Here is a 25646-nt window from a genome sequence, read left to right on the forward strand (position 1 = left end):
GAATGCTGTATCATGGTTTATATGTTAAGGCTTTTATAATATTATAGTGGCTAGAATCTGACTTCTTTGGACATCTTCAAGAATGGAAAGAAAGTGTATCAAAGCGGCAAGGCTTCACAAAAGATGAGAAGAAACGTATGATCTTAAGCCAAGAAACCAATGAGGGATTACACATAACAGGTTAATGGAGAGTTGAATGTTTACAGGTCATGCATGCAGTGTATAAAATTTACAGTGAAGTCTTTTGTGGAAGTAGCACAATTTCTTTTGAAGCAGCCAGGAGTGCAATTTCTGTATTCAGAACGATTCAATCAGGATACTGTGGAGGCATTGTTTGGTCAGATAAGGGCAAAAGGTGGACGCAATGACAATCCCACAGTACAACAATGTAATGATTCTGTTGTATCACTGAGAGTACAAGGGTCAGCAGCTCTTGACCCAATACGAGGGAACTGCAAGAGGACCAGAAAGAATATTGATTTCGTTGTAGATGAGACACCACTTCCAAAGAGGAAGAGGAAATACAAATGATTATACTATATATATATATATATATATTACTTATTATATACAATACTACTGAATAGAATATATAGATTATAACTATTTAGTCTGTTTCAATTGCCTCCGTAGACTTTTCTTTTTCTGTGTTGTTGCTATAGCTCCTTTGTAGTCTTCCATCCATGCCTTTGACAATGAAAAGCCTTGCACAGTTATCCATAACTTTACAATGTGTTCTAACAGCTCTCGGCTCATATCTTCATCTTCAACTCCTACAAAAGTCCACCGAAAAAGAACATCTTCATTGCTACAAATAGATTGCACAAGAGCTGACACTCCCTCTTCTGTAATTGGTGATGTACTGGACACTGCTGTTTTTGATAAGTGATCAGGAAGTTCATTCCTAGTGGCTAGTTCTAAAGAAACAAAGAATTTGTAGGTATCATTGCACACCAAAAATAACCCTCCTCTATTGACTTTGTGCACCCATTCTCTAGTGTAATCCATAAACGAGGTTGTGGAACCCTCATCACCGTCATGCCTCATTCTGTCTAGACACTTGACAAACTGAGCTGCCTTGTCACCACTAATCTTTGAAAACCTTTGCCTTATTTTCATACTTACAAAACCCATGCATAACGTAAAATATTTTCTTCATCTTTGCTCAGCTCAACAGACTGTGTGACTCTTGGCACTTCCAACACAGGGAATACTTTCTTAATCAAATAATCTACAATACTCTCATTCATCAATTCCTTTTTCTGTTGTCGCTGCTTACCTGAAGTTTCAGAAGCTCTTTTCCTGTACAAGACCTACTCTAAACTTGATATTGAATTTGAAAATAGATTTCAATCCATGGAAAATAAGTTGCATAAAGGAATTGGTCAGCACCTTACTAAATGTTTTGAGGCAACAAGTGCAGTATCCCTGGAGGATACATGCAAGAAGCTACAACAGTCTATTGATGATTTATCATCAAAGATTACTGCTCTGTCCACTTCTAACAACAATCTTCATATGGAAATTGAAACCACCTCAGATTCTCTTAATCCAGGTCAAACTATTTCTGCAACTGTGTCTCCTACCAGCCCTGCTCTTAGTATAATCGATGAGCTTGCTGACCGTGACAGAAGGAAGAAGAATATAATTGTTTACAACCTGCCTGAGTCTGCTCCTAATGGTAAAAGTGATGGTGATGCTTTTGCAACTCTTTGTTCCTCTGTCTACAATTGTGCATGTACTATCACAAAGTCAGTACGTTTGGGAAAGAAAATAGTGAATAAACATAGGCCATTGTTATTGTGCTTGGATAATGAACAGGACAAACTTATGTTACTCTCCCGCTCTTACCTGTTGCGCCATAATGACTCTTATAAGAATGTATTCATAGTCCCTGACAGAACCAAGTTTGAGAGGGAAAAGCACAGAAAATTAGTTTCAGAACTTAGAAGCAGACGTTCACAAGGTGAGACCAACCTTGTAATTCGTAACGGAGCTGTAATCACCAAACCTACTGCTAGAAGTAACACCACTTCAGTGCCAAACACTGGTACTACTAATCAACACTCCTGACGACTCTCGCACTGGCGTGATGAACCATTCCATGTCCATTACATCTGATTTAAGTTATAGTGACCAATGTGACTTTTCTCCTGACCTCTCTATTTACACTACATCTGATACCCCAGATAGTGATTATGACAGTGACGATAACTCTGATAGTGAGTCACCTGACTTTGACTTTCAATCCTTAACAGTCTTTTATACTAATGCTGATCAGTTTCTTAATAAGCGTGATGAACTACAGATGTTCATTGCTGGCAATGAACCTGATATAATTCTGATCAGCGAAATCCTGCCAAAGAGCCATTGTAACACTATTTCTTCTTCGAGACTATCCTTGGATGGTTACAATATGTTTTTTAATTTTGATCCTGATGGCTGTCAACCAACCACTAGCACTCGTGGTGTAGGTATATATATTTCAAAAAGAATATCTGTCTTGGAATATCATTTCACAGGCTCCAGCTTTCAAGAACATATTTGGATCTCAATTTCGCTCAAAGGTTGTGATAATTTACTCATTGGGTGTATCTATCGAAGCCCATCTTCTGAGTTATTAAGTAGTACTAATTCCCTGTGTGAGCTTCTGAAGTCAATTCCTAGTCTCAAGTTTTCTCATGTCCTAATATGTGGAGACTTTAATTACCCTAACATAGATTGGTCATTACCATCAGCACCAGCTCATTGTGAACAGCTATTTCTTGATACTGTTCAAGATATATATCTCTTTCAACATGTACTGGAACCAACACGACATCGTAGCTCCTCTTCCAGTTTACTTGATCTTGTTTTCACAAATGAAGAAGGAATGATATCTGATATACAACATCTCCCTGGTCTCGGTTTGAGTGATCATGTTTGTCTCAAATTTGTTTTAACATGTTATGGTAAGTACATCCATGATAACAAGCCAAGGTACAACCTTCATCAAGCTGATTTTGACAGGATGCGGACTTTGCTGGAGGCTATTGACTGGGATGATACATTAAGTTCCTTAGACATTCATCAAGCATGGGATGTATTTGCCTCTCATTATGAGTCAATTCTTAAGGAATGTATACCCTGCCATGCACTTAAAATGAAGAAGAAAAACATTTATATGACACGTGAAGCATTTCGTATAAAGAAGAAAAAATGTAAGCTTTGGAAACAGTATAAGCTATCTGGCACAAAGACAGACTATTCACTATATAGCAAAGCCAGAAATGAGCTGCGTAGTTTGACAAGGTCTCTTCGCAAGTCATATGAAGAGAAAATCGCCTCCAATATTAAAACTAACCAGAAAGTATTTTGGAAATATGTAAACTCCAGATTAAAATCAAAGTCTAGTATCAATTGTCTACAACATGCTGATGGCTCCATGACACACTCCACCACTGAGATGGCTAATGTTTTCAACAATCATTTTGCCAGTGTATATACTAGAGAGGATACATCCTCAGTACCTTCATTTCATCTTGATCACACAGTACCAACACTTAATGATGTCGATATAACACCATCCATTGTACTTGACAGGTTAGAGAAAATCAATGTAAACAAATCATCAGGACCTGACGGTTGGCCTCTACTCTCATTAAAGGAAACTGCTTTACAACTTAGTGTTCCATTGTGTATACTGTTTAAAAAGTCACTTAGTAGTAGCTGTCTCCCTAGTAGTTGGAAACACGCCCATGTCACACCAATTCACAAGAAGGGAAATTGTTCTGCTGCTGATAACTACTGTCCAATAAGTTTAACGTCACCTATAGTCCGAATTTTGGAGTCAATCATTAAAGATCATATCACACACCACATGCTCACTAACAGTTTATTTTCTCCAAGCCAACATGGTTTCATTGCTGGCAGGTCGTGCACAACACAGCTTCTTACAGCAATGGACTACTGGACCCAATCACTTAATGATGGCTATCCTGTTGACATTATATATTTAGATTTCCGAAAGGCATTTGATTCTGTCCCTCATAATCGACTACTGATGAAATTGAAGGCATATGGCATGGGCGGGTCTCTACTAAGATGGGTACAGAATTTTCTTTCTGGTAGAAGGCAACGAGTTGTGCTTAATGGTGATCACTCTAGTTGGTCCACAGTCTCTAGTGGGGTTCCCCAAGGTTCAGTCCTTGGCCCCATGCTCTTTCTATTATATGTTAATGATATTCCGTTATCTGTGGACAGCTCAATCTTACTATTTGCTGATGATGCCAAGATCTTTCGATCAATTAGATGTGAAGCCGATTACTTACAACTTCAACGGGATATTGATATATTGTTTGAATGGTCGAGAACCTGGTTGCTTAATTTTAATATTAGCAAGTGTTATGTTTTGCATTTAGGTCTCACCCACTCCTATGGAAATTATTGTATTGATGGTAATGTTATAACATCTACTGAGTCAGTCAAAGATTTGGGAATCATCGTTGACTCTTCTCTGAAGTTTCATAACCATACTGCTATAGTAACTGCAAGAGCTAATCGTATACTAGCTGTGATTAATAAATCGTTTGAGTACTTGAACACCAACGTGTTACTCCAACTGTACAAATCCTTTGTTCGTCCCATATTAGAATATGGAAATATTATATGGGGTCCACAGTTCATACTCGATCAGCAGTCAGTTGAAAAAATTCAAAGAAGAGCTACCAAGTTAGTGAGCGAAATTAAAGACTTGCAATATGTTGACAGATTAAACCACCTAAACTTACCATCTCTCAGATATCGACGTCGTAGAGGGGACTTAATTTACACATACAGACTATTTCATAACATGCTGGACATGGATAGCTCATCTTTATTTACCCTTCGATCATCTTCTATAACAAGAGGTCATGATTTAAAGATCTATAAACCACACGCTACCTGCTTGCCACGCCGTCACTTTTATTCAGTAAGAATTATAAATGATTGGAATGGACTCCCATATGACTCAGTTAATGTTCATTCAACCAATTTGTTTAAGACACACCTAGATAGATTTTATTATGATTACCAGTATGATATTGTATAGTTATTTTTGTAGTAGTTTGATTGTATAGATCAGGTTTTTACAGGCTTTGCCTCCTTACCTGTACCCCCAATAATAATAATAATAATAATTCCATTAATAATGGCTCTCCGCCAGTGTGTGCGCTACAATTGATGCTTTCTAAAAATCGATTCCACAATGGTGGCAGTGTATTGTTCCTTAGTCCAACATATCGTATCCATAGCTGCTCTCTTAATTTGGGTGTGGTTGATGGTGCAGAAGATTCCATCGCTGACTATCTCAGTGTCTTCTGTTTGTATTAATGTAGCCAAAAGTTCATCAGCAAATTTCTTTACGGAACAGGCTCTAGGAGATTCTATCAGTAGTTCTTTCCTGCTAGGTAGCCCTACCAATGCTTCAAGCAAAATAACTTCGGGAAGCGGAGAAGTAGCCATTCGCAATGAACCGCCTAAAATATACATGCGCACTATCTACTCTCAACTACTCTGCAACACTTGCTACGTAACTGTTTCGAGAGTATTTATATTCTAGACATTCACACTACTCTACGATAGCTACTCCCTCTTTAGCAACGGTGAGTATCACGTGACCGTAACTAGGATAGACGAAAATTTTTAATGCGCGTTTCCAATCCATGTTTACGTATATTATCTATGCTGTGACGGGAACAAGGAATCTTATGTTGGTCGCTTTAAATCTCGATGTATAATTTTGAAAAGTGTTTGTAATCTGGATGTTTCCGTCGTAGTTGAAGGTTTGGCCAAGAAAGATGCTGTACCATAGCTGTGACTGAGCTGTGTAGCCCCTGCGCGGAAAAGGAGGTCCACGGCGCTCCGGTTTCGTCGGGTCCTCTCACGAAGCATGTCGTCCAAGGCGCAGGAAAGTGATAAAGACTGTGACTGGATGGTCGCTACGTGTAAATCTCGTTTACAAGAAAAAGATGTCTCAGGAGCAAAGGCGTGGATACTCACAGCGAGAAGTCTGTTTCCAAATAATTTTAAAGTCCAGGTTTGATTGTGTTCTCTCTACTGTTTTATTACAATCGATGACAACTTACACAGTTCGAATCAGTATTCCTTCATCTCAGTTGTGGAGAGTCCAATGAAGCCATCAAAACCATTGTGGACTTGTGAGTGATATTTGAATCAGACTGATGTTTTACTGCACGGCGCTTATCGATTAGAAATAATTCCTACCATAGATGTTCTATATATATAAAGCTGAAAGGAAGACTGTACGTATGTACAGTCTAGTATGTATGTATGTATATAAGTGCTGCATATGTATATTATGTATATGTAACTATGCATGAATGTATGTATGTATGTACACTGTGTATACTCCTCAAGAATGGCTATGCCAAATATAGGAGTTTAGAACCAAATTCAATTCAGTTCTGAAAAGCTGTCTGTACCTAAGTATTTACAGGAGGAGGTTGAGCGATTTTGTAATAAAAATTACAAAGTGGATATAGTACTGGCACCGGTTATGGATGTGAGCGGCTATTTTACCGGCACAAGTCCATCATTTACTGGCCTGACTATCAAACACACCAGTTGTATCTAGGTGAGCTAGGGTTGGTGCGCGTCCAATATGCCCCGAGCATTCAACTTTAGGGCACCCGTCTAGTAGGTTTCCCCGAGCATTCAACTTTAGGAGACGTGTCTAGTAGCTTGCCCCGAGCATTCAACTTTAGGGGACGTGAAAAGTAGTTCCTTAGCGTTAGGGATAGGCTAGAGTTCAGTTTTGGTTTCTTCTTCACTCTTGTTATATATAGAAGTCACTTCAGTCGGATGTTTATAAGGTACAAACTAAGACAGGTGAGTAGCTGCAGCACCGGTGGTACAGTGGTTACGAGCATTGATTATGCATACAGATGCCCAGGTGCAAGCCCCTGCTGAGGCAACTTTTTTTTCTCGCTTTCTTAGGTTTTTTTTGTCTAAGTTTTTTTTTAAATGCACGTGACTGCCAGCACTATATGACTTGCCTAAAAATTACAAACAAACCCATATAATTATGATCTAAATATTTCACAGATTAATTTTTCACTGTGTCTTAACCTCAAAAATCAACAACCCCCCCTCAAAATATTTAGGCTATGCAATACACCCCCATTGGTATGAATTTAATGAGCATCGCCTAGTTTTGCATCCCCTGTGAAATGGCCATTTAGTTTGTCTATAGATTATTATTTTTATTGTTATTATCAATTTTACCAAACAGGAAGGTATACACAAAAGGCAAAGCCTGTACAAGGTGTCCGCCTACAAAAACAAACATACATACATATACCTACAGTCCACTACAAACTAAAAAATATGGCCTAATGTATTCGCGGACTGGACTCATGAACTGGACTTGTGGACTGGACTCATGCACTGAGCTGGAAACAGTTTCTAAACAATAATCCAGACATTATCAATCTCTTGCAACACTGGAGACACCACTATCAAACTACAACTGCTAACACTGCTCTTCCTTACTACTCAACAAACTGGTGCATGCACTAATTAATTAGAATACACTTACGATAAACGAGTACTAGCAGTGATAAAATGTGATAGAGGCCATTGTTGTAGCTTAGATGTTTTTCCTTTGTTGCTACAGTACTTAGCACTAGTGTTAGGGCTGTAGTGATGAGCCAGTTTATTTTCATAGCCCCATCACCTCGCCAGGCAGTGCCATCTACAGCTACCCTGCTTGCTCATCTGTACAACCCTAGCACTAGTGCCAAAACAATAAAGGAAAACATCTACGCTACAACAATAATCTCTATCATGCTTTATCACTGCCAGTACTAGTGTATCGTAAGTGTATTCTAATTAATTGGTGCACGCACTAGTTTGTTGAAATTGTAAGGAAGAGCAGTATCAGCAGTTTTGAGCTTGATAGTGGTGCCTCCAGTGTTTCAAGAGATGGATAATATCAGGATTATTGTTTAAAAGCTGTTTCAAGCTCAGTGCATGAGTCCAGTCTGCGAAATACATTACCCCAAACAATACACAGCAAAACACAAAACAGTGATACAGAAGTTAATTGACACATGAGTAATTATTATAGATACATTCAGAGGAGGGTGGAAGCGGTTTAAATGAAAGGAATTATGCGAAACAAGTAAACTAAAATTTGTATTATGTAACAAAGCTTAGCATCATTGTTATGCTAAGAATATTCATACTTGTCTAGTGCTAGAATCACTACTAGTACCAGCTGCAAAAATTGCAAAATAATAGCTCACAACATGTTTGTTTATTAGATTTGAAAAGCAAATGCCTTCAACAAATGAAAAGTTAGGTCTTGTGGTCTTATGTGCTCATTCCTGGACATGATGGACCAATTTTGCTATACTGTGTCCTTCAGTGTAATAATTGCATTAAGTGTTGTTGTTGTCTACTACTCTTGATGGTAATTACCCTAACAGACAAGTGTAAACCTCTAAAATATGTTATTGTAATAACTGTTATTGTAAGCCAGGATGTTAGTGGCTAGTTTAGTACCACCATAAAGCATAAAATTAATATTACATGCTTCAATTAGATTTTTTTGCTATCACTTGTTTTTGCTTCATACAATGTTGACAGCAGAGCTTTGCTTAAAGTACAGGAAAATCTACCGCATGTGTCTGCAGTGATTGTTTCACTGAGGCTAGCTAGCTGCTTCCCTGGAATAGTTGTTTGCACAAACTCTCTGGGCTTATGTAGGTGATGTCATAAACTGGTGTGCTTATTGAGTGGCCAGTTGTGGTGTACATTAACCCTTGCCAGTTCATACCCTTTTTAGAGGTGATTATAATTTTGTGCGATACACTGTGATAGAGAAAGAGTGGTCTGGTCATACAAAACTAGGCACCATGACTCACAGAGGCATCTAATAAAAGTGTACAATGGTGAAGAAAATTTCCAAGAAAAACTGAGGATATTTGCTACATTCTTACACAAAGGATGGGAGTGGCCATTAAGTGACCATTAGTGATTATTAGTACTATAGTGACCATTATTAATGGTCAATAATGGTCATTATTATTACCATTATTAATCATTAGTGACTGCCCTCTGCCCATTAAGCCACAAGAGTAACAATAGAATGGAATACTGGAAAGGTGAAAAAACTGGAACGGATTTTACCTTGCTAACCACAGAGAAATTCATTTATCTGTATATTAGGGATCATGAAGAACTGGACTTTTTCAGCTAAAATATTACCCTAAAACCAGCCTCAATTTCCTTTCATGACAGCTTGGCAGCATTGGTTAGGCATAGCCAAGCCAAAATTTAGGCCAACCCCCAAACCACTTCAAAAAGTTTCTATGGAATTTTAACAATTTTCTGCATAACAGAATTTCACACTATTGACTTTCTGATGCCTCCGGCCAAGCATAACTCGAAAATGGATAAGGCTACGGACTTGATTTCTTCACTGTTTGACGTCGCTTTGTCCCGAGATGTGCCTTTTCGCCATCCACAGTACGTACAATGCATGCATCATGGACTTGCATTTGTCCTCCTTTGTTTTCCAGTTCTTTGTGTTCCAATTCCACCACTTTTTTTCTCTTAATCTAACTTTAAAATTTCTTTTGTGTTACAGCATCATGAAGACTTATGGATTTTAGCTACTAAATGTCTAAGTAAATAATTTTAAAATCTGTTCTTGATCATGTGTGGTACACAGTCAATTTAGTGTGCTCTTTACATTGCATGCCCCAATTCTTTGTGTGAAATTGAAATCTTCTTGTAATAAACAGGTAGCTGGCTGATTGGTAGGCATTTACTGGATAAGTATTATTTGTACACAAAATACTGTGGAGTGTCGTAAAGAGCAGGCAAACACAAGACTTTCTTTTAATTTCTAATGCCAGCTATTGTGTGTATATCTGACTGTATTATAAGATCATTTCTTTGCATAATTATGGTGAGACAGAAAGGTGCTAAAAAAGTAACCATGACCAGTTGTACGCCCTGCAATTTGGTGTTATTAAGACCCACTATTCCATTGTTTATAAACTCCAGAGTGCATGGTTCCACTGTGTATCATTACAGTGTATCTTGATGTTCTTGTCTCCAGGTGGAATAGTTTCCCAAAGGAGCCAAAGTTGGTCTCATTCTTATCATCACTAATGACAGTGGCTACGATGGATGAAGAAGAAGCCACAAAAGTCACTACTAATGATACTGTTACAGCTTCCAATAGGAGAGGTATGTGTGTAATCATGTGTTATCGTGAATATCATGTAAACTGATTCTTCTACCTTTTTATATTCATTTTGCAACAATTATTTCACTTTTCATTTAATTTGTGGGTTGCAGTGTGTTCGTACTATCACTGACCATGTCATTTGGTTAAGTATTTATTAAAGAGGTTATGTTAGTAAATTATTTTTAATGACAAGCACTTATATTGACATTGCAGACTTTTTAAACTATGTGATTGTGTTTCAATTGTCATGTGCAATATTGGAATAATCGCATTAAATTACTCACACAATAATGCAAGTCACAAATTAAACATCACCCAGCTGTACTTCAGACAAGCGTAACTCAATAGCAGCTAGGGCTACAGGCTTAATTTTTAAACCAGGCGCGCGCCTGGTTTACTGAAATTGTTTTCATAAAAGTGTGTGTGTACCTATCTATCTACCTATCTACCTATCTATGTTTGTCCGTACGCACCCATGTGAGCAAAATCGTTAAATAATGGTAAAAGCAGCTTTTACGTAAGAAGTAAAAGCAAAATGAAGTCTGTATTAAACTTCTGCACAGGTGAACTTTGCTCTGAGGTGGTTTCTTTTTGGCGGACTGAAATATGGGTGTGGCGACTTTCCTCAGACTTTGTAAACTACCTTCCCTTTAAGGTTTAACAACTGAAGAACAACGGTGCAGGCCTCATACACTACCAGGAATAGCCTATCGCTTCGAGTTGAAAGGGGGTGTATCCTTATGTACGTGAACGAAAATGAAGAGCAGCTTTGAGGTGTTGTCGAGAGAATTTGTGGGGAAAACACGATAGTCAAACTATAAAACAGTTTAGAAGATACTTCTGTGCGTAATATGTTGGTAAAAGCGGTTTGTTTAACAAACGCTTCCTTAGCAGCGCATAGCAACGTAATTGAACGAATTACAAAAATTTCATGAATTACAAAATACTAGAATTAGCTAATAATATTATTGCACAACCCAAAACTACCCTGTTGGTTAAAATAGTAATACTTAACCCTTTAAGGACCGCTGCCGTAATATTACGTCCAAAGTAGGTATTGCTCGAAAGACCAGCACCGTAATATTACGTCCAAGAATATTGGCAGTAAACAAAGAGATAGCTATAACTCCGCAACAAATGAAGCTATTAGATCGAAACAGGGGCCACTGTATTCGCCATTCACAGGCGATTCTTTTGATATATAAGGCCAACTTATCACGCAAAACTAAGCCTGTGTAAAATTCCTAACAAAGTACAAGCATTTAATATTTGCACAACAATAAAACTAACCTTGTAGAAATCACTCCATAACTTTGGCTGTGTTCATCGTATTAACTTCAAATAAAGCTCAGAGTGCTCACTATTTAGAGGCAAATAATGTGATATACAAGATCACGTGATGCGGTTTTAAAAAACTAAAATGGCGGACTGTTTTTATTGATTGTGTCACGAAGAAATCGATCGCGTGTAGGTGTTTGAAACTCACCTTAGTGCTTTTAAGACATTAGTTCTACACTTTGGTAAGTTAGATAATGTTGTTTATTATTGTCAGGCGAGTCTTTTAGTATAATTTGTTATACAATTGAGCACTTGTAGGGGCTTTGTCAATGCTATAAACTTATTATATTTTTTTAAAACACTAAATGCGCAATAATCATAAAACGTGTGGGCTTTCAGGGTAGACTATGCACACAATTTTTGGTCCTTAAAGGGTTAATTCATAGTAGCACATACTATCTATGGTTAATTCCAGATGAGTTAGCTAGCTGCATGGCACCTGGTTTTTAGAAGTAGCACAACATCAACTTGTTTTCACTGCTAGACATTGCTTCAGCCTAACAGATGCCCTTTTGGCATACCACAGCATGTACACTACATGCTTTGTGGACTTACCTTTCTCCTCCCTTGTGTGCCATTTATCTTCACTGACATTGCAGGCTGTCAATTTGTGGTAGTGTGTGCAAATGGCTCCCTATGTTTGTAATGGGAATCGTCCGTATTTTCTGTAATGACTGGATTGATTGCAGAGGCGCTTCTCGTACTGTTCTCCGTTTGTAATGTTGTGTGATGGGTTGAGCATAGCTGAAAACCAAGCTTATTGTCCACTCTCCGTTTTTCAGTTCTAGATGGGTGGGAGTGCGTGTTCATACAAAAGCATTAATTCTGGTGCCATTCTTTCTTTCTTTTGATGTGTAAAGTAAATAAACAAAAATTAGGAATTTTTCCTTATACTTGGTAAAATAGTTTCTTGTGTAGCTTGTGTTGTATTCTGTAATTTGTTACAGTAATATTTACTGTGCTCACATGCACTTATAGAGGTTTTCAGAAGTGTCTGAAAATACATATATTTGTGAGATATCATTACATCTGACCTTACATCATGTAATAGCCATGACAAACTATGAAAATTATTGGAAATCATGTGTAGATGCGCTTCAGACTTCTGGACATATGAATTTTTTGTAACAATGGTTGTTAGAGATCTTTTAAAGAAACAGTGAAGGATGGATGTTTGTCAGTATGGTAAACAAAGATTATCCATCGCTATGTTTTGAAGAATAGTCAGTGACTAAGTATGCTTTTGTTGCCAAGAAGTTGTTGGCCAAATGCAAAATTCGTCGCACCTGCCACAGTTAAGCAGCTTTATCCTCAATACTCCACAGACAATACGGATATATGGTGATTAACAACATATTCGTTCAGTAGGCGATTCGCACCGGTGGTATGCTAATTAGAACGTCCCATGTTTTATATGTCCATAGTGACCTAGGTTCTTAAAACATTGTGGCTATTACCTGACGTAAGTTCAAACGTATTGGCTTTCTATAAGTATACGTGTTTTCGGATTCTTCTGAAAACCTCTATACTGTAAGCACTAAAGTATGTATGTTAATGTATCCATTGTATCTGAAGTATCAGGCATGACTACCCATTTGACCATTGTACTAATTGCTATCACCAGGGTATTCAGTTGCATGGCCACCCTCCATTTTTTCATCACAGTGCTGTTTGTGCAAGGTGGTTGCACAATTGATAAATGAATTAGAGATCTTTTGAGCTCTGTCTGTATATATTTCTAGAGTAAGCTTCACCAACCATTGAGTGTCATGCGAAGTATGTAGATTTCTTTTAGAGTGATACATGCAGTACAGTACTTGGATGCATATCCCTGCCTCCTCTGGTTTTTAGAGATTGTGTGGGAAATAAATGTATCATGTTGGAAAGGGATGGGAGGATTGAAATACTGGTTCTTGTTTGTGCTAATTTAGAATATAGGCTACTGTCCATAATATGTTGTTTAGCACATAAACCATTCAACAACCATTCGGTTTTGTTTTTTGTTATGCAGATTTGTTTTACTCTCTTCCTAAGGATGTTCAGAAGTCTATTATTCTTACTACTGCAGGTACGTGTGAGTGAGTGCGTGTGTGTATGTGTTGTGTGTGTATGTGTTTAGTGTAGTAGCTGTGCATACATGTGTTATACGTGTGTGTGCGTGTGTGTGTGCGTGCGTGCGTGTGTGTGTGTGTGTGCTATACATAACATACAATGTTGTCATCATCGACATGCTGTCTGATGACATCACTTAACATTTACCACTCTTGTGCCCCTGCGGAGGTGTTGTGAGCCTCCCCAGGTGAAATCCACACAAAGAGCAAAAACAGCTGTTGTAACAGCTAGCATGTGGAACATACATTTCATGGTGGATACTGAGGGAGGGTCTGAGGGATATGTTAAACAGTTGATGCTTAGTAGTTATCGTTTTGTGTAGGTGGGACCAAGGACTCAGCTCTTTGTTGCAAGGCTTGGTTATTGCTGATGAAGGTTCAACCTGACATGATACCAAGTTTTGATGTGAGCTAGCTGGCCAACACACTGATATTATGATTAACCTTTGTGTTGTTTAGCTGGAGTGTTTTACTCTTTTGTGTCAACATGTGCTGCAAGCTGGTCCCCTCTCTGCTGATGGTGAATATAAAAGGTTATTAGGTGTGGTATGGTGTGTGTGCGTGCGTGTATGTGTGCATGCGTGCGTGCGTGTGTGTGTGCATGCATGCAGGGTTCTGCCCAGATGGTGGCCCAGAGTTAACATGAACTGATAGTATATTGCATGTGCATCAGTGATATTATTATGTACTAGTTAGATTTATGAAGGTGCTGGTCGGATTTTAGAGGTACTGGTCTCTTTGAACCACTACCGACCAGTGTGGGCAGAATCCTGTATGTGTTGTGTTTCAATGTCCAGTTTGATATTTAGGAATCTGGGGGAACCAATGCCAATTGTACATGTCTTGTATAACCAAGTAGGACTTCAGGTTGACGTTTTCACATAGTACGGTCTCCTACAGGATAATAGTCTTGCCTCCAGGAGAATTAGATTCTTAGCAGTTCTGCTGGGTAGATATGACCTTATACATGGCAACAACAACTTCAGTCATAAACAAGTTAATGTTATGCTACTTCTAAAAACCAGGCACCCATGCAGTTAATACTATCCTATTCTAACTAAATAGGTGATTAATCAAACATGTATATAATTTAGTTAATATTATGCTATTGCTATTATTAATTCAGCTAGATAATTAGACTGAATTATGTTATAATTCAGTAATTACATTGCTATGCACTGCTAACTCTACTTTAAACCACAAATTACACACAGAAGTATCTTTTCAACTGTTTTATAGTGTCTATCGTGTTTTCTCACACGGATTGTTTAGAAAAAACCTCAAGGTTACCCTTCATTTTTGTTTGCTTAAATATGAGACATGCTCCCTTTCTCTTTGGAGGAATTCACTATTTCTGGTATCTTATGAAGCCTATTATGCTGTTTTTCAGTTGTATTATGCCCATATAACCCATTAGGAAGGTTGTTCACCCTGTATTCTTTAACCTGTTTAACTCGAATTTTGAAGTAGCAGCCTCAACATAAAGCTTAGCTTCTTGAAAGTGTAATACAATGTTTACAAAGCCTTCATTTCACCTTTGCAGGCTGCTTTTGACACAAAACTGTTTGCTCACATAGGCAAAATGACACGGACACACACACACACACACACACACACACATACACATTTTTCCAAAACAATTACAGTAACTAGGTGCACGCCCCGCAGCAGAGCATGTGCCTGGTTAACAATAATGAACACACTTGCAATAGACATACTATTCAAGCACAAGTGGGTGGGGATCAGTGCTCGAAACAGTGTCAAAATATTCTGCTGTCAAAATGTCTGGACAAAGTCACCAATGACCTGCCATTAATTGTGGTTGTCCAGTCACATTCAATATGTACTTTAGCATGCAAAACATGCTCGTTCTAGGGGGGTCTGGGGGATGCTCCCCCAGGAAATTTTTTAGAATTACAACATCTGAGATCACATCTGGAAGCATTTTGAAAGGATAAGTTTAATCTGTGAATCACTTACAAACATTGATGTATGATTATTATTGACAGGGAACAAGAATTGATCAGTTTGTGTTATTGTATTTGTATCTTACATATAATATCACAATGAAATTAATGTTACAATTATTGAAAGTATTATTACACTGATAATTACAGTGAGTGATACGGTCATAAACAGTCATAGCTATAGCTAATTCCGTCAGTAATGTCAAGCTCACAAATAACTCCCATGTTAGTTAAGGTTTTTTTAGTGATTGTGTAAACAATATCCATTTTTCTTTTATTCTTCAACCTGGCAGCCTCGCTAAGGTTGGCTTGAGCCATTGCCCTTGCAATTGGTGCATATTCCATCTAGCTACTGGCTGCCTCCTTGGCTTCTATAATGCCATTGCTTGCTTGTGCATATGTCCTCATATAATTATATATCAGGTCAAAGCATGAATATTGGTCGTGCCTTCAATAAAGGCTGGCCTATACTGTCGCATCGAGCAGAGCTTACCATTAGACTCCACATTTTAGCCTGCATGTGGATCACTGGACGTTGTTTCAAACCGCAACCATCATATCATCTAAAGACTTTTATCATTTCAGACACAAACTTTTCCACAATTTTCTCCACTACCACACGGTTCTTAGTGCCTCCGCAGCCATTGTTAGCAGTATCTTCACTGAATTTCCTTTGTCTGGACAATTTGTCCGGATAAATAGAAACTTATTCAGACATTCCGTGTATTGTCTGGATAATGTCTGGTTGTCGAACGTTATTTCGAGCACTGGTGGGGATACATGTAGCACACGGGTAACATATATATATATATATATTATATAGTTATACAACAGCCACGAGTGCTCTGCCTGATATAAACGCACGAGCCTGAGGGCCGTTAGGCCCGAAGGCAAGTGCGTTTATACAGGCAGAACACGACTGCACGTTGTATAACTGTTATGTACCACTCACCTAATAGGTGGGGAGAGTCTCACAAGACAGCTGTAACACTTATAAAGGCCAGGTTTCTAACATTGATTGTGGGTAACCAAGCCAGACATTGCGATGACGTTCTCCCTGCAGTACTGCAGCCACCTGAGATATTGAAAGCTAGTACGCTATGGGTTATATCACTAACCTGCATTTGCTGTTCGACTCTCATCATGTAGTGCTCAGCATGCCAGCGTGCCATATAGACTAAGCACCAGACTAATCACCATAGTGATTCTCTCGAGTGAAAAAAAGCAGCTAAATAGACAGTTTAAGTAAACAAAACCTAACTACTAAACGATACTAGTCTAATTATTACTATTTACACTGGCTAAACTCGAATCTGGTGGCATGACAAAACTGGTTCCCACAATCGAACATAAAGGTTAGTATTATTTAGAATATATTTGTTTTATTGAGTCATTTGTCGAAGTGGACTACAGTTTAATCTGGGCTAAGATGGCACCAGACTAGTAAGGTGTATAAGTACGTTTATATATGTAGACTAGAGTTGTGGCCACCTGCGTTGGCTTTTTCAATCGCCATTGGCTGCTTGAAAACATTATACGTATTGGTGACGTTATGGCCCACAATCGACCTTTACATGTCAGGCTATAAAAGAATTCGAGTGATCTGTGAAGTGCCTTTCCACCTATTAGGTGAGGTGTCGTAGTGGTCTTCGCCACCGGCACTTGTGCTATGCTGCACAAAACCGCAGCCAGTGCAATATCTGTATATTGCACTGCGGTCGGTGCATTATAACTTATAATGCACTCGTTGTGGTCTACAAAACCGCAACCAGTGCGTTATAAGTTATAATGCACTCGCTGCAGTGTAATATACAAATTATGGCACTGGCGGTGCCTTTGAACTGCCCACGCAGAGTGGTAATATATATATGTTGCATATGGATTGGAAACAACTCCATAAATCACATGAATCAGTGAAACATTCCTTGTAATAAAGTTACAGAGCAAACTTAATTGATGGTGAAACTAGCCATTTATGCAGAGGAAGACAATGTTTATACGAAACTACTTATTTTTCTAGTGTAAGTACATGCTCCTACTGCCATGATTTGCCTATTTCATTACATTCATGCTTCATCCACACTCGATAATTCAGTATTAACTTAGGTTTTAACCCTTAAAGGTGCATAAGCCACTATAGTGGCAATATAAGAAAACGCACGGACAATGCATGATGTTTAACCAACAACTACAGAAAGTTATATATACTTACAGCTATCAATATTAAAACAGTTAGTACTGTTTCTCCTTGTGTTTCACGGTCTTCTTTGTCTGGTTTCAGTTGAAAATCTGTCCTCAATTGGCAAGAATCGCCATCAGCTTACTCGAATGCTTCGCTCGTGAAAATGACAACAAAGTGACTAATCTTGAGGGACTTGCTGAAAACAAAGCTGTTGACTAAAGTCTGCAACTGTGATAGAATTGTGTTATTCTCCACTACCAATTCCGTAAAACATTGACATTGTATTACAACAAGGACTGTATACTATTCGTAATACATTTTATATGCATGTTTCCAATCCATGTACAACATATATATTATCCGTGAGCTAAACGGTCTGCTATGTGGATGGCCTTGCATAGGTGTGTCTGGGTGTGTTACTATTAGAGTGGGCTTTGAAGCCACTAAACATTTTAAACTGTAGACTGAATAGCCTTCAGAGGCTTTATAAATCCATGTGTGGTTACTAGCATTCTTTGTAGTGCTTATCATAAATATTGTATTGCTTCACATGCAAGTCATACAGGATTTAAACCAGGAATTTCAAGGACATTAAGAAAATTAGCATGCGGCTTTACTAAATCTCCGGACTCTTTTAATTTCTGTTTTATCTACTCAGCACTGTCAATCTGTTAATGTATGAGGTACTTGCTATTGACCATGTGAGAAGACTGTCTGCATCTATACCAAAACATACAAGCTGAAAAAGGAATGCAATCTTCATTTTTTTTAAAATCAGGTTGTAAATTCAAAGGTGGTGGCCAAGAAATGGCTGCATTGACAATAACTTTGTGATGCTCATACTACAGGTTTTTGCAATTGAATTCATCCCATTTGCAATTGAGTTCATCGCTTTTGCAATTGAATTAGTCCCGTTTGCAATTGAATTCGTCAGTTTTGCAATAAAATTTGTCGCTTTTGCAGTTAAATTGGTCCATAACAAGAATGGCAGCTGGAGAAAACACGAAAACATGGTGTAGTAGCTGCTACAAGAACTTGTTCAAGTACAATAGTAGTAAGCAACTCTTAATAAGGCAATATACCACTTTAGCGTGGGCGTTCAAAGGTGCTGCTCGGTGTTTAACTCGCATATTGCCCGGACAATATCATGGGAAAGCGGTTTGCCAATGACTTTGATACCCAGCCAGTTCAAAGAATCGATGCGCTTTGACTCGTTATTTTGAGCGACATAAAGCTTTGTATTGTGGGACTCGTTTTTGTAGTAGTTGCTAAGCTAAGTACATTTGCTAAGATAGACTAGTTGGTGGTTGCTAAAGGTTAATGAAGGCATAAAATAATCATTTGGGCAATTGTGGATGCATATTTCTACCCACCGCGTATCAGCCTTTGAACAGACCACAGAACAGCAAAGCTACTACTGCTACATTGAAATAGATTAGTAACTTACAGTCCTAAGTACTTAACTTAATATAATAACTTACTTACTGAATAGCGAAGTTAGTTGGCTTAACTTAGTACAAAAATGATAACAATATAAACTCCATCCCACAATCGCAAGTTTTCTAACATTGCGTGTTGAAGCATAGTAACGTATTAATGACATTTTAACGTATGGACAACGTTTTGATGGCTATTAGCCCCCGCTGTTAAAACCATGATCAATCTTCATATGCTACTGTATAAAACAAACGGGATGAGTTCTTGTTAGTTCTTTCACCTATTAGGTGAGTGCGCCCCTGGTGATATATATCACTTATACCACGGCTGCTTGGGATTTTGCTGACATATACACCCGCAGCCCTCGGGCTTTGGGTGTATATATCAGCAAAATCCCTCGCAGCCATGGTATAACTATTACATAATTCTTCCTCTACAGCCTATCCAGTAACATTCCAAACTCTACTATGCCATTCACGATGGGTGTGGTCACTTGCGAGCAAGCTAATTAACTTGTCAGACAGCTATCAGCTTCGCGTACTACCAGCTCCAATTACCTTCTAGTGTCTCAAGTGTAACTCTCCATGGCATAAATAATCCATCTCTTATAATGAACGGTTGGTTTCTTGGAGCCATTTTGTTTATGACGAATTGTAATGCAAATGTGACGAATTCTATTGCAAAACCGACGAATTCAATTGCAAAACCAACGAATTCAATTGCAAACAGGACGAATTCTATTGCAAAACCGACGAATTCAATTGCAAATGGGATAAATTCAATTACAAAGGCGACAAATTCAATTGCAAAAACCTATAAAAACTGATCGACATTAACTTCATTGCAACAGTGGCTGCCGTCTTTATTCCACATATTTCTCGCCTAGCTTGTATTTTTAACATAATGTTCTATTGGAGCATGAGCATCTTATTAGGGTGTTTTGATCGTGTGTTTTGCATTGTAGCTGCAGCACAATAAAAAGATGCAGCCTGCTTGAAAACTGGAGCAGCTGTTTGTATAGAAAGTGTAAGAGTTAGTGCATGCAATGAAACTTCCTTTTCAACTAAATACATACTGTAAGGGATTGTTAGAGTATTTGAGTCCAAGAACATGATAGTGTGGCTAGTGCACAGACAAGTGTGTGTTTGCACCCCCAAAATACCATTTCAAGTATCTGTAACTTAACAGTACCTATTAGCATAATAACCTCATGCCTAGATTAAGCATTGAAACAGGAGGTGTTCCACCCAAAGGGATTGTGCCTCTAAGTAAGTTGCTAAATTATGTAACACTTGCAGTGATGTTTTATATACAACCTTTTTCAGCTGGTTGCTATATTAGAGTATTTATCTGACACAATATTGAACTACTCCAATAGAGCAGTCAATGGCTAAACTCATGCATCACAGTGGAGCAAAAATAATCATTGCTTAAGGTTACGGGATAGTGAGCGACTGTCAAACAAAAATTTTATTATGTAATTAAGGCGGGCTTGGTGTTGTGGTGTTTTGTATCAACTGGTAACAGGCTTAAATTGTTGGGAGAATAATAGTGTGCTGACTGGACAGTTACAAGGTACAAGAAAACACACGTAACAGTACAAGATAACATAGATACAACACACTTAGCAACTGGCGCACCTGTAAGCGCATGCGTAGTTTTACTGACTAATGGCGATATTTTCCTGAACCAAAAATCAGGACTGTCAAACTAGTTGTTAACATTTTGTATAAACAGACTACTAGTCTGGCTTCTTGTCTAGGTCCTGACGGAGCCATTTGTTAGAAATAATGTTTCTAGTGCTTGTGATATCAATGCAAAAATTAATTTTGTGACCACAGTGTCTTGCTTTAGGCCATATTGTAGTCATATTTCAGCAACTATACACATTATTCACAAATCCTCTTGTCAGTCCCTCACAAGTGATGTTCTTCAAACCTTAGAATTGTTAGTAAGTTCTCATGGTTCTTCATTGGTCTGATTTTTGGTTCACAGTTTTCACTGTTTGGCATGGGGACAACTCATGTTTCCATAACAACATTTGAATTCCATGTCGATTTATGAGAAGTTAAGAATGCATAAATATTTTATAACAATGCATTAAGAAAAATCAAACCCCTAATCATGAAAAATGATCGATAGTGTACATGTGGGGTTTACAGTATCCCGTAACCTTAAAACAATTAGTGATTTTTAACTGCTGAACCCCTGAAGCTTTATAGTTGCTTTCTAATACCTGCATAATTGTTTCCCTAATTTCCACATGTACCAAGATTTTGCCAACATTAATCGTCACATTCCTACCTATTTTCAAGATATGTATGTACCTTCCAAAGTTCACCTTATTTTGCATATTGTCTTCTTCTGCAAGCATGCTGTTATATGCTCTTACCGCCTCCGAATTTGAAGTATCAGTCATTACACATTCCTTTTACCACATCAAAGGAATTTAGAGTGGTGCTGCACTACTCTTTAGGGAAGACCCTGCTATAAATACTCTAATAAAACAGTCACAACAAACTGCTAACCTGATTACTCTATTAGATATTGACTGTTCTATTAGAGTATATTGTTTTTTTCTCAGATTGCATTTCACAGAGCATAGAATTTGCCTAGCATTACAAGTAAAAGGAAAAAAATAAGTCTAAAGTTGGATTAGGAATCAAAGAAAGAAAAAAGTAGTGAAACAAAGGAATGGCTATTGAAAAGTAGTAAAACGAGAGGTTACCTACATACTAGTGGACATTACTTCAGTCTAATGCCATGACTGAATTAGGGATTAAATATTCATAGTATATCTACAGTTATAGGCAACCTTCCTTGTTTCACTACCTTTTGTAACTATTCCCTTGTTTTACAACTCTTTTTTCTTTGATCCATCCAATATCAAAATTCTTATTTTTTTCTTCTACTTGTTTGTTTAGTTTTTTGTAAAATAATTATGGCTGGTGAACCTGCGCATACTGCATTAAAAGGAAGAATGATGCATACAATTAAATTTGAGTATGAATGCGATCCAACCATCAATTATTACTAAAAGCAAAATGCCATTATATGCTTCAGTTCATTCATCGCGCAGCATTACAGAAACATTTCTTCAATCACTATGAAAAACACAGACTACAAACGCGATAGTCAGTGTAGAGGAAGCCATATTCCCTACTGCAAATCAACACCTTGCACCGTCAGTGAAAGGAATTGGGTTACAAAGGAGGACAAAGGTAGGTCCGTGATCCATGCATTGTACGTGCTGCGGTACCCCAAAAGGCATCAGGTAGGCTGAAATGACTTCTAGCAGCAAAGAAATCAAACGTGTAGCCTTTGCAGTTGTCAAGTTATGCTTGTTTGAAGGCATCAGTTAGTAGAAAATTCTGCTAAATAAAAAATTAAATTCCATAGCAACTTATCTGAAACATTTTTGGCCATTCTGAAGACGCTTTTGGGTCACAAAGGCATTATAAGGCTGGTTTTGGGGTGATAGTTTTTACCAGAAATTCCAAACCTCCTATTATACAGTTACTATCGTACTGTATGATGTTTGATGCTTTCAAGCATCTGTTGTGCCTATAAAATAGGCTTGTACAAACGTATGTCATTTCGTCTAGCCCACATGATAACCGGTACCTGCAGCAATACATTGGTTGATTCTAATACCTCATGAAAACAGCAACAAGTTGTGGATATTATGGGTAGTTCAAGGTAGTTTATTTGGTTGGTTTTGACTTGATTTGATTTTGATTAATTGATTTTTTGTTCAAACTCATGACATTCGGCATAGCTGGTCTTCCATGTTTGGTGGCAATAGTTATATAGATCAATCCTTGTCTGATGATGTTTAAACTTGTGACTTGGCCAATGTTTTTGGTCAGACATTTAGTCCCTTGCTGTAATTAACACATATGAAATTACAATGTTTATACAGGAGTCTTTTATTGCAGAGTGACACAATTAGCAACCAGACCACAACATCTGTCTACATTGTAATTTTCATGTCTTGTACATGTTTAATTAGATATGAACACAGTGGGATTACCCTAGGATTACCCCCTTACACAATAGTAGAAATATGAGGATTCTATTTGTACATGTATTGTAATTGAGCTGTACACATTTTGTCTACTTGACTGGCTGACTTGTTTGTAATGCTAGAAGAATCATATTAAATTAAACATTTTCTTAGTATCACTTGTTAGTATCTATTAAGCGATGTATCTTAATACTACAAGTCATTGCCGATCTTTGCCCATAATGTATCAGCAAAGATGGTCATGTATCATCATCTTGTGATTTCTAAACTTGTACAACATTGACAGCTCAGAATGGCACTAAAATTATATCTTCTCAGCACACTAGCTAATAATTATCTAGTGCCATGCTTGGTTGTGTAATTACATGTTATGTTTGTGACACTTCACTAATCTCCTCTGATGTATCAGTATATAATTTTTAAAATCTGTTAGTGATAAAGTAACGGTGACACGCTTACCATGTCTGATGGAAGTGTGCCATGATAGCCATTAGGTCAAGCATATGATGTACTAAGATAAACACAGACCACACATACATACAGACCACATACATACAGACCACACACATACATACAGAATGTTTATACACAGGGTTTTATATGTACTGTGTACAGGGCCTGAAATTATGTTTTGGAAATGATCTGACAAATCCTGTTATGTGGTCAGACATACTCAATAATACAGTACAAAACTTTCCAAAAGTGTTCAGACATTAGCCAGATAAAGGGCAGATGTCTGACCATAATTTCAGGCTCTGTGTGTACCACACACATAAGTTCTTTGTAACAGTGTGATGATGATGCTTACACTACCTAATGGAGAGATATGTATACTTGCCCTTCAAGTAACCAAATATTTAAGCAGTAAAATGGCCACACACATGTACAAACACATGCATGCAGTGAGTTAATGGTTAAACTCCACAATGAGTAGGATATCATTGTTATTAACCCAAGGTGTTTATAACATTGATATCCTATGAATGTGCAGGTGTACCACACTTAATTGAGGTGTAGATAACAATGACATACCGATTGATCCAACTAAACATTGTCTTTATCAGGATTCTCACTTTAACTTCCATTCCTGGTCTAGTTTTTGTTTTTTTAAACCAGGCATGTCCACAGCCAGCCAAAGGCCAGCTGTGGGCACACGCCTGGTTTACTGAAATTGTTTTCATAAAAGTGTGTGTGTACCTATCTACATATTTACCTATCTATGTTTGTCCGTACGCACCCCTGTACACACCCACATGAGCAAAATCATTAAAATGGTAAAAGCAGCTTTTATGTGTAAGAAGTAAAAGCGAAATGAAGTCTGTATTAACTTACGCACTGGTAAACTTTGCTCTGAGGTGGTTTCTTTTCGACGGTCTGAAATACGGGTCGGGTGTGGCGACTCTCCTCAGACTTTATGAATTATATTCCCTTCGGGTTTTACAGGCGTTTTTAACAATTGAGAAACAACAGTGCAGGCCTCATATACTACCAGGAATAGCCTATCCCTTCGCTTGGAAAAGGAGCGTATCCCCAACGTACACGAATGAAAATGAAGAGCAGCTTTGATGCTTTGTCAAGAGAATTTGTGGGGAAAACACTATAGTTTGACCAAGAGTTCATAATATTTTTTATATTATGAACTCTTGGTCAAACTATAAACCAGTTTAGAAGATATTTGTGTGCGTAATATGTTAAAAGCGATTTGTTTAACAAGCACTTCCTTAGCAGTGCATAGCAATGTAACTGAAGAATTACCAAAAATTTTATGAATTACAAAATCCGAGAATTACAATAAATTAATTATGTATTATTGCGCAACATAATAATACGTAGTTGGATGAGTTGGCTAGCTGCATGGTGCCTGGTTTTTAGAAGTAGCACAACATCAACTTGTTTAACTTTGTTATTAGTTATAGGGGTTCAGTGGGATACAACACAACTTTGCACTAAAAGTGGAATCAATTATAAATAAAACTCAATTATGTACCTTTGGGCCAACTTTGTTATTCACATTTCGCTATAGTATAAACAATTAGCAAGCTCAATTTTTTTTATATCAAGAATCGTGCAGTACTATAGTAACTGTATAATTATTAGCGATCATGGAGGTTTGGAGGAATTTAAAGTTCGATTAGGGATCATAGCCATAAAAAGTACTGAAACAAGGGAGGTCACCTACACCTGCAGATATACTAGTGAATACTTATCCCTACTCTTCAGTCTATACAGCACTAGTATATCTTCAGGTGTAGGCAACCTCCCTTGTTTTACTACATTTTATGGTTATTCCTTCTACTTGTAAATATAAGATTAACAGAAAATAACTCATGTTGTATTACTA

General features: G+C 37.7%; 1 protein-coding gene across 1 annotated transcript in view; it reads left to right on the plus strand.

Moving 5' to 3' along the window:
• The first annotated feature begins 5666 nt into the window (after positions 1–5666).
• LOC136268981 (integrator complex subunit 10-like) overlaps positions 5667–25646 on the plus strand; it is a 33686-nt gene continuing 13706 nt past the window's right edge. The window contains exons 1-6 of the mRNA XM_066064451.1: positions 5667–6058; positions 6112–6179; positions 10112–10242; positions 13593–13649; positions 14016–14098; positions 14152–14233. Of these exons, the coding sequence (XP_065920523.1) occupies positions 5912–6058; positions 6112–6179; positions 10112–10242; positions 13593–13649; positions 14016–14098; positions 14152–14233 (568 nt within the window). The 5' untranslated portion in view covers positions 5667–5911. The remainder of the gene's footprint in view (positions 6059–6111; positions 6180–10111; positions 10243–13592; positions 13650–14015; positions 14099–14151; positions 14234–25646) is intronic.

This window comes from Dysidea avara, chromosome 10 (assembly GCF_963678975.1).
Source record: "Dysidea avara chromosome 10, odDysAvar1.4, whole genome shotgun sequence".
NCBI lineage: Eukaryota > Metazoa > Porifera > Demospongiae > Dictyoceratida > Dysideidae > Dysidea > Dysidea avara.